Here is a 12,817-nt window from a genome sequence, read left to right on the forward strand (position 1 = left end):
TTTTTTTTTTTACATATTTGGGTTTATTTGTTTTACTTTTACTACAACCAGATAGTAACAACGTTTTTGGTTCACCTTTAGACTTTTTAAATAATCCTATAAGGAGTGCACCTGTCCCCTACACTGTGTGCAGTGAAACAATTATCCATGAGCACACGGTTTGTAAGTCCACTATGGTCCAGTGACACCGGGAGTGCCTGAGCGATTTCACTGCTTTGTAATAAAATTATGGCCTGAGTCCCCCTGAATATACTGTATGTTCAGCCTCAATTGTTTGCAGAGGGCAGGTAAACCTTAAAATATAAACAAAATAGCAAACTATAAAAATCATCTTAATTTGCACACGTGTCCAAGTCCCACAGCAGACCAATGTCACCCAAAAGCAGACCAATGTCATCTCGAGATCAGTTTATCTTCATTTGTCAGGTGTCAGCAGAATTCCGCAACTGGCGTATCTTTAACCTGGGTAAGATGTTCTAGAACAAGCCAAGTTTGGCAGTTTTATCTTTTTAAAGGAATGATGTTACATCTATGGAAACAAAAACATACATCATGTAAATTTTCTATATAAACATTATCCCTTTAATTCTCTCACACATGACAACAAAGGGCCAGATTATTCAGATATATGTTAATGCTTCACAAATATTGGCATTGTATACTACTCCAACAAGGCCCAGTTTTGTAATGTAATATTTCCCAAATGTCCAATAAAAAATTGCATAAGTAGTATAAAACACCCATTAAATTCAAAGTAATATTAGAATGCAGATTCATTTTATAATAATATATATATAAGTACATTATTGACATACCCCAAAAGTCCTTTCCCACTCCATCGCTGTGGTGTGAGTCCTAAATTGACAGATTTGCCATCTCGAACAACTGTCACGCTTAATGGTTTCTGAAAAAGACAGCTAGAATTAGCAAGAAACAATTGCTGATGATTTTGAAACGACTCACAAAGTGATGTGAAATGTGCTACATCTAAACCTAAATTCACTTTTCAGTTTACTATTAACTTTGCTTCCAATGACAAAAATGATAATGCCATCATGTAAATGCTGAGAGGCCTCGACATTAGATGACCTACTTGGGAACAAGTGTTAAATAAAAAAAAAAAGACATCCAGCTGAGAGACTGTGGCTGGTAATGGCCTTCATATCGGTCTCCCCCCACAGAAAGATTTTTGCAGTGGGAAGAGTGCGTTTAGGAGGAGATGCTAGAAAAAATAAGAATTTACTCACCGGTAATTCTATTTCTCGTAGTCCGTAGTGGATGCTGGGAACTCCGTAAGGACCAGGGGGAATAGCGGGCTCCGAAGGAGGCTGGGCACTCTAGAAAGATCTTAGACTACCTGGTGTGCACTGGCTCCTCCCACTATGACCCTCCTCCAAGCCTCAGTTAGGTACTGTGCCCGGACGAGCGTACACAATAAGGAAGGATTTTGAATCCCGGGTAAGACTCATACCAGCCACACCAATCACACCGTACAACTCGTGATATGAAACACAGTTAACAGTATGAAACAATAGAGCCTCTCAACAGATGGCTCAACAATAACCCGATTTAGTTAACAATAACTATGTACAAGTATTGCAGATAAACCGCACTTGGGATGGGCGCCCAGCATCCACTACGGACTACGAGAAATAGAATTACCGGTGAGTAAATTCTTATTTTCTCTAACGTCCTAGTGGATGCTGGGAACTCCGTAAGGACCATGGGGATTATACCAAAGCTCCCAAACGGGCGGGAGAGTGCGGATGACTCTGCAGCACCGAATGAGAGAACTCCAGGTCCTCCTCAGCCAGGGTATCAAATTTGTAGAATTTTGCAAACGTGTTTGCCCCTGACCAAGTAGCTGCTCGGCAAAGTTGTAAAGCCGAGACCCCTCGGGCAGCCGCCCAAGATGAGCCCACCTTCCTTGTGGAATGGGTATTGACAGATTTTGGCTGTGGCAGGCCTGCCACAGTATGTGCAAGCTGAATTGTACTCCAAATTCAACGAGCAATAGTCTGCTTAGAAGCAGGAGCACCCAGCTTGTTGGGTGCATACAGGATAAACAGCGAGTCAGATTTTCTGACTCCAGCCGTCCTGGAAACATATATTTTCAGGGTCCTCCAAATCCTTAGTAGCCGCAGGCACCACAATAGGCTGGTTCAGGTGAAACGCTGACACCACCTTAGGGAGAAACTGGGGACGAGTCCTCAATTCTGCCCTATCCATATGGAAAATCAGATAAGGGCTTTTACATGATAAAGCCGCCAACTCTGACACTCGCCTGGCTGAAGCCAAGGCCAATAACATGACCACTTTCCACGTGAGATATTTCAGATCCACGGTTTTTAGTGGCTCAACCAATGTGATTTTAAGAAACTCAACATCACGTTGAGATCCCAAGGTGCCACAGGAGGCACAAATGGGGGCTGAATATGCAGCACTCCTTTCACAAATGTCTGAACTTCAGGTACTGAAGCTAGTTCTTTTTGAAAGAAAATCGACAGAGCCGAGATCTGTACCTTAATGGAGCCCAGTTTTAGGCCCATATTCACTCCTGCTTGCAGGAAATGCAGAAATCGACCTAGTTGAAATTCCTCTGTTGGGGCCTTTTTGGCCTCGCACCATGCAACATATTTCCGCCATATGCGGTGATAATGCTTTGCCGTAACATCTTTCCTGGCTTTAATAAGCGTAGGAATGACTTCCTCCGGAATGCCCTTTTCCTTCAGGATCCGGCGTTCAACCGCCATGCCGTCCAACGCAGCCACGGTAAGTCTTGGAACAGACAGGGGCCCTGCTGCAGCAGGTCCTGTCTGAGCGGCAGAGACCACGGGTCCTCTGAGATCATCTCTTGAAGTTCCGGGTACCACGCTCTTCTCGGCCAATCCGGAACCACGAGAATTGTGTTTACTCCTCGCTTTCTTATTATTCTCAATACCTTTGGTATGAGAGGTAGAGGAGGGAACACATAAACTGACCGGTACACCCACGGTGTCACTAGAGCGTCCACAGCTATCGCCTGAGGGTCTCTTGACCTGGCGCAATACTTCTCTAGTTTTTTGTTTAGGCGGGACGCCATCATGTCCACCTGTGGATGACCCCATTGATTTACAATCATTTGGAAGACTTCTGGATGAAGTCCCCACTCTCCCGGGTGGAGGTCGTGCCTGCTGAGAAAGTCTGCTTCCCAGTTGTCCACTCCCGGGATGAACACTGCTGACAGTGCTAGTACATGATTCTCCGCCCATCGGAGAATTTTTGTGGCTTCTGCCATCGCCGTCCTGCTTCTTGTGCCGCCCTGTCGATTCACATGGGCGACTGCCGTGATGTTGTCTGACTGGATCAGCACCGGCTGGTGTAGGAGCAGGGATTTTGCTTGACTTAGGGCATTGTAAATGGCCCTTAGTTCCAGAATATTTATGTGAAGGGCAGTCTCCTGACTTGACCATAGTCCTTGGAAATTTCTTCCCTTTGTGACTGCCCCCCAGCCTCGTAGGCTGGCATCCGTGGTCACCAGGACCCAGTCCTGTATGCCGAATCTGCGGCCCTCCAGAAGATGAGCACTGTGCAGCCACCACAGAAGAGACACCCTGGTTCGTGGAGACAGGGTTATTAAACGATGCATCTGAAGATGCGATCCGGACCACTTGTCCAACAGGTCCCACTGAAAAATCCTGGCATGGAACCTGCCGAATGGAATTGCTTCGTAAGAAGCTACCATCTTTCCCAGGACCCGCGTGCAGTGATGCACCAATACCTGTTTTGGTTTTAGGAGGTCTCTGACTAGAGAAGACAACTCCCTGGCTTTCTCCTCCGGGAGAAACACTTTTTCTGGGCCGTGTCCAGAATCATTCCCAGGAACATTAGACGTGTCGTGGGGACCAGCTGTGACTTTGGGATATTCAGAATCCAGCCGTGCTGGCTCAGCACTTCCTGAGATAGTGCTACTCCCACTAACAACTGTTCCTTGGATCGTGCCTTTATTAGGAGATCGTCCAAGTATGGGATAATTAAAACTCCCTTTTTTCGAAGGAGTATCATCATTTCCGCCATAACCTTGGTAAATACCCTCGGTGCCGTGGAGAGTCCAAACGGCAGCGTCTGGAATTGGTAATGGCAGTCCTGTACCACAAATCTGAGGTACTCCTGGTGAGAATTGTAAATGGGGACATGCAGGTAAGCATCCTTGATGTCCAGGGATACCATGTAATCCCCCTCGTCCAGGCTTGCAATAACCGCCCTGAGCGATTCCATCTTGAACTTGAATTTTTTTATGTATGTGTTCAAGGATTTCAAATGTAAAATGGGTCTCACCGAACCGTCCGGTTTCGGCACCACAAATAGTGTGGAATAGTAACCCCGGCCTTGTTGAAGTAGGGGTACCTTGATTATCACCTGCTGGGAATACAGCTTGTGAATCGCTGCTAGCACCGCCTCCCTGTCTGAGGGAGCAATCGGCAAGGCGGATTTTAGGAAACGGCGGGGTGGAGTCGCCTCGAATTCCAGCCTGTATCCCTGAGATACTATTTGAAGGATCCAGGGATCCACCTGTGAGCGGGCCCACTGATCGCTGAAATTCCTGAGGCGGGCCCCCACCGTACCTGGCTCCGCCTGTGAAGCCCCACCGTCATGCGGCGGACTTGGAAGAGGAAGCGGGGGAGGACTTTTGCTCCTGGGAACCTGCTGTTTGCTGCAGCCTTTTCCCCCTGCCTCTGCCTCTTGACAGAAAAGACCCTCCTTTTCCCCGCTTGTTTTTCTGGGACCGAAAGGACTGAACCTGATAAAATGGCGCCTTCTTAGGCTGTGAGGGGACATGGGGTAAAAATGCTGACTTCCCAGACGTTGCTGTGGAAACTAGGTCGGAGAGACCATCCCCAAATAATTCCTCCCCCTTATAAGGCAAGACTTCCATGTGCCTTTTGGAATCTGCATCTCCAGTCCACTGGCGAGTCCATAAGCATCTCCTAGCAGAGATAGATAATGCACTTATTTTAGATGCCAGCCGGCAGATTTCCCTCTGTGCATCTCTCATGTATAAGACTGAGTCTTTTATATGGTCAATTGTTAGCAGGATCGTGTCTCTGTCTAACGTGTCAATATTTTCTGACAGTTTATCTGACCACGCAGCGGCAGCACTGCACATCCATGCTGACGCAATAGCTGGTCTGAGTATAATGCCTGAGTGTGTATATACAGACTTCAGGATCGCCTCCTGCTTTCTATCAGCAGGTTCCTTAAGGGCGGCCGTATCCTGGGACAGTAGTGCCACCTTTTTAGACAAACGTGTGAGCGCTTTATCCACCCTCGGGGGTGTTTCCCAACGTAACCTATCCTCTGGCGGGAAAGGGAACGCCATTAGTAGCTTCTTAGGAATTACCAATTTCTTATCAGGGGAAGCCCACGCTTCTTCACACACTTCATTTAATTCATCTGACGGGGGAAAAACTACAGGTAGTTTTTTCTCCCCAAACATAATACCCTTTTTTGTGGTACCTGGATGTAAATCAGAAATATTTAACACCTCTTTCATTGCCTCAATCATGCAGTGAATGGCCTTAACGGGCATTAAATTTGACTCATCGTCATCGACACTGGTGTCAGTATCCGTGTCGACATCTACTTGTGCCACCTGAGATAACGGGCGTTTCAGAGCCCCTGATGACTTTTGAGACACCTGGACAGGCACGAGCTGAAGACTCGGCTGTCCCACAGTCGGCATGTCGTCAAATTTTTTATGTAAGGAGTCTATACGTGCACTCATTTCCTGCCATAATACCATCCACTCAGGTGTCTGACCCCCAGGGGGTGACATCCCTGCTAAAGGCATCTGCTCCCCCTCCACATCATTATCCTCCTCAAACATGTCGACACAGCCGTACCGACACACTCCACACACACAGTGAATGCTCAAATAGAGGACAGGACCCACAAAAGCCCTTTGGGGGGACAGAGTAAGAGTATGCCAGCACACACCAGAGCGCTATATATATACAGGGACTAACTGAGTTATGTCCCTAATAGCTGCTTTATATAATATACTGTATACAGTGCCAATTTTAATGCCCCCCCCTGTCTTTTCCCTCTTACTGTACTGTAGAATTGCAGGGAAGAGCCAGGGAGCTTCCTTCCAGCCGAGCTGTGAGGGAAAAATGGCGCCAGTGTGCTGAGGAGATAGGCTCCGCCCCTTTTTCGCGGCCTATTCTCCCGCTTTTTATGGGATTCTGGCAGGGGTATTTACCTCATATATAGCCCCAGGGGCTATATATTGAGGTATTTTAGCCAGCCAAGGTGTTTTTATTGCTGCCTCAGGGCGCCCCCCCCCAGCGCCCTGCACCCTCAGTGACCGGAGTGTGAAGTGTGTATGAGGAGCAATGGCGCACAGCTGCAGTGCTGTGCGCTACCTTGGTGAAGACAGGATGTCTTCATGCCGCCGATTTTCCGGACCATCTTCTTGCTTCTGGCTCTGTAAGGGGGACGGCGGCGCGGCTCCGGGACCGAACATCAAGGCTGGGCCTGCGGTCGATCCCTCTGGAGCTAATGGTGTCCAGTAGCCTAAGAAGCCCAATCCGGCTGCAAGCAGGCGAGTTCGCTTCTTCTCCCCTTAGTCCCTCGCTGCAGTGATCCTGTTGCCAGCAGGTCTCACTGAAAATAACAAATTCTAAGACTATAACTTTCTAAGAGCTCAGGAGAGCCCCTAGTGTGCATCCAACCTCGGCCGGGCACGAAATCTAACTGGGGCTTGGAGGAGGGTCATAGTGGGAGGAGCCAGTGCACACCAGGTAGTCTAAGATCTTTCTAGAGTGCCCAGCCTCCTTCGGAGCCCGCTATTCCCCCTGGTCCTTACGGAGTTCCCAGCATCCACTAGGACGTTAGAGAAAATATAATATTATGTTAAACATGTACAAAACTTGCTGGACGGGCATGGTGTAGGAGCCTGACTTCTCAGCTCACAGGCACATAACTCTGTTTTTAATATCCTGTTTCTCCTGCCCGGTTCCTGGCTGCAGTGGTGGTTTGCATACTTACCTCTCCACGCTCCGGAAGCCCCACGACCTGCCTGTGACTTTTGGCTGTTAGTTTGGGTGAAGTTGTTTGTTCTCCTCTGTGGTGTCTCCGGACCGCGGGCGCCATCTTGGATATCGACTGTGACGGCTCCTTGCTCCAGCGCTGAGCTCCTGGTGCTTCTCGTTGCAGTCTCTGTCTGGTGCAGCGGTGCAGATTGTTGCAGGCTCCCTGAGCGGCAGGCTCTCCGTGATCGTTGACTCCGGCTGCCGTTTTCACCTGAGGGATAACCAGAGTGGAGGAGTTCCTATTGCCTGTTTTGCAGTTTGACCTGTGCTGGCGTGTTGGTAATCTCCTTCTGCAGGCTCCTGTGTCTCTCTCCCTTCACTTCCTTCTGCTTTATAGCTGATATTTCAGAGAGACTGTGTGTTGTGGAGTGGGGGCTCTATCTTCCGACAGTATATTACGCTGCCTCTATACATTGTGCCTGCTGACTTTATCCTGTGATATCCGGCATTATTTAAACTTCCAGTTTGGATATACTATGGAGCAAATCCTTCAAGCTATTGCTGTATCCGGTGAGAGGCTTGTGGCTCAACTGGTACACCTGCATGCTGAATTGTCTCTCTCCTCCTGTGACTTGCCATTGTTGCAGGCTGAATCTCCTGGAAATACTTCGCAAGACTCTGATGATCGTGATGTGGGACAGTTTTTCTTTTCAGTCCTAGAAGAAGCTATATTCAAGTCCATTTGCTATTATTGCTGGAGGCTTTGATACCATCTTTCCTCCTTTCTCCGCTGGCGAAAGTGCCTTATGTATACTTTCTTCTACCTTTGAGGATTGTAATATTTCTACTGTGGACCAGCTGCTTCCCTCAGAGTTCTGCTGGATGGCTTTTCTGAATAACTTAGCCATCCTTCTTTGCAGATTTGTTTCCTGTTCACTACGTCTTCAGTTTGCCAGTGACCGAACCAGCTGCGTGTCTCCATACTCCCCTCCGTTGGGCGCTTATTTGGGATCTTCTACTATACAGCTTCTCAAATCTACGGATTTTATTTCTGTACACCCTGCCGGGACTGGGGGAATTATTGTTTATCTGGTTGCTTTATGGGCTTTTGGGTGGGATGACCCTCCTTAAATATTGGCATGTATTTTTTATTTTTTTTTATCTGATCAGATATCCTGATTAACCATACTAACGGTATATTGTGTGCTTTGAGCATTTGCTAGTTGTTTCTTTCTATGGGCTCTATACCTCCATACCTATTTCCTGGGCTCTATAAACCATGCCCGAGGGGTTCATGGGGTTTACTGCCCCCAAGTTTTAGTAGAGTAGTTGGGTAAGGTATTTTGGGAACCAGGTAGGCCATAAGTTGGAGGGTTGGTTCTACAGGGTGTGGGGATTTGGGGGGTGGTGTTTGTCTGGTCCATATTTTGGAGGTGTTGGGTTGGCACCCCTTTTTCTTAAAACTAATCCTGACGACATGGAAATGCTTAGGTCTGGTGTTGCGATTTGGGTATATTTTATGTTTATATATGTGTCACAATGCTACCTATTGCATTTCTGATTTGGTGGTGTTGGGGCCCGAATGGCGCCTTTGGGTTCCGACATCACTTTTTCTGATAGTTATGATGTTAACTCATTCTGCTATACTGGTTTGCTAAGTCTTTTTCTTATAATACTGTGTGCTGACCCTGTATCTCATATTTATATTGCTATTTCAGGTATAAATGTTGAAAATATAAATAAAATGCAATTTAAAAAAATAAAATAAAATGTACAAAACTTGCTGTTTATTAAAAAAAAAATAAGAATTTACTCACCGGTAATTCTGTTTCTCGTAGTCCGTAGTGGATGCTGGGAACTCCGTAAGGACCATGGGGAATAGCGGGCTCCGAAGGAGGCTGGGCACTCTAGAAAGATCTTAGACTACCTGGTGTGCACTGGCTCCTCCCACTATGACCCTCCTCCAAGCCTCAGTTAGGTACTGTGCCCGGACGAGCGTACACAATAAGGAAGGATTTTGAATCCCGGGTAAGACTCATACCAGCCACACCAATCACACCGAACAACTCGTGATATGAAACCCAGTTAACAGTATGAAACGATAGAGCCTCTCAACAGACGGCTCAACAATAACCCGATTTAGTTAACAATAACTATGTACAAGTATTGCAGATAGACCGCACTTGGGATGGGCGCCCAGCATCCACTACGGACTACGAGAAACAGAATTACCGGTGAGTAAATTCTTATTTTCTCTAACGTCCTAGTGGATGCTGGGAACTCCGTAAGGACCATGGGGATTATACCAAAGCTCCCAAACGGGCGGGAGAGTGCGGATGACTCTGCAGCACCGAATGAGAGAACTCCAGGTCCTCCTCAGCCAGGGTATCAAATTTATAGAATTTTGCAAACGTGTTTGCCCCTGACCAAGTAGCTGCTCGGCAAAGTTGTAAAGCCGAGACCCCTCGGGCAGCCGCCCAAGATGAGCCCACCTTCCTTGTGGAATGGGCATTGACAGATTTAGGCTGTGGCAGGCCTGCCACAGTATGTGCAAGCTGAATTGTACTACAAATCCAACGAGCAATAGTCTGCTTAGAAGCAGGAGCACCCAGCTTGTTGGGTGCATATAGGATAAACAGCGAGTCAGATTTTCTGACTCCAGCCGTCCTGGAAACATATATTTGCAGGGCCCTGACAACGTCTAGCAACTTGGAGTCCTCCAAATCCTTAGTAGCCGCAGGCACCACAATAGGCTGGTTCAGGTGAAACGCTGACACCACCTTAGGGAGAAACTGGGGACGAGTCCTCAATTCTGCCCTATCCATATGAAAAATCAGATAAGGGCTTTTACATGATAAAGCCGCCAATTCTGACACTCGCCTGGCTGATGCCAAGGCCAATAACATGACCACTTTCCACGTGAGATATTTCAGATCCACGGTTTTTAGTGGCTCAAACCAATGTGATTTCAAGAAATTCAACATCACGTTGAGATCCCACGGTGCCACAGGAGGCACAAATGGGGGCTGAATATGCAGCACTCCTTTCACAAATGTCTGAACTTCAGGTACTGAAGCTAGTTCCTTTTGAAAGAAAATCGACAGAGCCGAGATCTGTACTTTAATGGAGCCTAGTTTTAGGCCCATATTCACTCCTGCTTGCAGGAAATGTAGAAATCGACCCAGTTGAAATTCCTCTGTTGGGGCCTTTTTGGCCTCGCACCATGCAACATATTTCCGCCATATGCGGTGATAATGTTTTGCCGTAACATCTTTCCTGGCTTTAATAAGCGTAGGAATGACTTCCACCGGAATGCCCTTTTCCTTCAGGATCCGGCGTTCAACCGCCATGCCGTCAAACGCAGCCGCGGTAAGTCTTGGAACAGGCAGGGGCCCTGCTGTAGCAGGTCCTGTCTGAGCGGCAGGGACCAAGGGTCCTCTGAGATCATCTCTTGAAGTTCCGGGTACCACGCTCTTCTTGGCCAATCCGGAACCACGAGAATTGTGTTTACTCCTCGCTTTCTTATTATTCTCAGTACCTTTGGTATGAGAGGTAGAGGAGGGAACACATATACTGACCGGTACACCCACGGTGTCACTAGGGCGTCCACCGCTATCGCCTGAGGGTCTCTTGACCTGGCGCAATACTTCTCTAGTTTTTTGTTTATGCGGGACGCCATCATGTCCACCTGTGGACGACCCCATTGATTTACAATCATTTTGAAGACTTCTGGATGAAGTCCCCACTCTCCCGGGTGGAGGTCGTGCCTGCTGAGAAAGTCTGCTTCCCAGTTGTCCACTCCCGGGATGAACACTGCTGACAGTGCTAGTACATGATTCTCCGCCCATCGGAGAATTTTTGTGGCTTCTGCCATCGCTGTCCTGCTTCTTGTGCCGCCTTGTCGATTCACATGGGCGACTGCCGTGATGTTGTCTGACTGGATCAGCACCGGCTGGTGTAGAAGCAGGGATTTTGCTTGACTTAGGGCATTGTAAATAGCCCTTAGTTCCAGAATATTTATGTGAAGGGCAGTCTCCTGACTTGACCATAGTCCCTGGAAATTTCTTCCCTTTGTGACTGCCCCCCAGCCCCGTAGGCTGGCATCCGTGGTCACCAGGACCCAGTCCTGTATGCCGAATCTGCGGCCCTCCAGAAGATGAGCACTGTTCAGCCACCACAGAAGAGACACCCTGGTTCGTGGAGACAGGGTTATTAAACGATGCATCTGAAGATGCGATCCGGACCACTTGTCCAACAGGTTCCACTGAAAGATTCTGGCATGGAACCTGCCGAATGGAATTGCTTCGTAAGAAGCTACCATCTTTCCCAGGACCCGCGTGCAGTGATGCACCGATACCTGTTTTGGTTTTAGGAGGTCTCTGACTAGAGAAGACAACTCCCTGGCTTTCTCCTCCGGGAGAAACACTTTTTTCTGGGCCGTGTCCAGAATCATTCCCAGGAACATTAGACGTGTCGTGGGGACCAGCTGTGACTTTGGGATATTCAGAATCCAACCGTGCTGGCTCAGCACTTCCTGAGATAGTGCTACTCCCACTAACAACTGTTCCTTGGATCGTGCCTTTATTAGGAGATCGTCCAAGTATGGGATAATTAAAACTCCCTTTTTTCGAAGGAGTATCATCATTTCCGCCATAACCTTGGTAAATACCCTCGGTGCCGTGGAGAGTCCAAACGGCAGCGTCTGGAATTGGTAATGGCAATCCTGTACCACAAATCTGAGGTACTCCTGGTGAGAATTGTAAATGGGGACATGCAGGTAAGCATCCTTGATGTCCAGGGATACCATGTAATCCCCCTCGTCCAGGCTTGCAATAACCGCCCTGAGCGATTCCATCTTGAACTTGAATTTTTTTATGTATGTGTTCAAGGACTTCAAATTTAGAATGGGTCTCACCGAACCGTCCGGTTTCGGTACCACAAATAGTGTGGAATAGTAACCCCGGCCTTGTTGAAGTAGGGGTACCTTGATTATCACCTGCTGGGAATACAGCTTGTGAATTGCCGCTAGCACTGCCTCCCTGTCTGAGGGAGCAATCGGCAAGGCGGATTTTAGGAAACGGCGGGGTGGAATCGCCTCGAATTCCAGCCTGTATCCCTGAGATACTATTTGAAGGATCCAGGGATCTACCTGTGAGCGAACCCACTGATCGCTGAAATTCCTGAGGCGGGCCCCCACCGTACCTGGCTCCGCTTGTGAAGCCCCACCGTCATGCGGCGGACTTGGAAGAGGAAGCGGGGGAGGACTTTTGTTCCTGGGAACCTGCTGTTTGCTGCAGCCTTTTTCCCCTGCCTCTGCCTCTAGACAGAAAAGACCCTCCTTTTCCCCGCTTATTTTTCTGGGATCGAAAGGACTGAACCTGATAAAATGGCGCCTTCTTAGGCTGTGAGGGGACATGGGGTAAAAATGCTGACTTCCCAGACGTTGCTGTGGAAACTAGGTCGGAGAGACCATCCCCAAATAATTCCTCCCCTTTATAAGGCAAAACTTCCATGTGCCTTTTGGAATCTGCATCTCCAGTCCACTGGCGAGTCCATAAGCATCTCCTAGCAGAGATAGATAGTGCACTTACTTTAGATGCCAGCCGGCAGATTTCCCTCTGTGCATCTCTCATGTATAAGACTGAGTCTTTGATATGGTCAAATGTTAACAGGATCGTGTCTCTGTCTAGTGTGTCAATATTTTCTGACAGGTTATCTGACCATGCAGCGGCAGCACTGCACATCCAAGCTGACGCAATTGCTGGTCTGAGTATAATGCCTGAGTGTGTATATACAGACTTCAG

General features: G+C 48.0%; 1 protein-coding gene across 1 annotated transcript in view; it reads right to left on the reverse strand.

Moving 5' to 3' along the window:
* Positions 1-277: 277 nt before the first annotated feature.
* PSMD9 (proteasome 26S subunit, non-ATPase 9) overlaps positions 278-12,817 on the reverse strand; it is a 106,744-nt gene continuing 94,204 nt past the window's right edge. The window contains exons 5-6 of the mRNA XM_063964476.1: positions 816-904; positions 278-529 (exon numbers count right to left, since the gene is read on the reverse strand). Of these exons, the coding sequence (XP_063820546.1) occupies positions 502-529; positions 816-904 (117 nt within the window). The 3' untranslated portion in view covers positions 278-501. The remainder of the gene's footprint in view (positions 530-815; positions 905-12,817) is intronic.

This window comes from Pseudophryne corroboree, chromosome 1 (genome assembly GCF_028390025.1).
Source record: "Pseudophryne corroboree isolate aPseCor3 chromosome 1, aPseCor3.hap2, whole genome shotgun sequence".
Classification (NCBI taxonomy): domain Eukaryota; kingdom Metazoa; phylum Chordata; class Amphibia; order Anura; family Myobatrachidae; genus Pseudophryne; species Pseudophryne corroboree.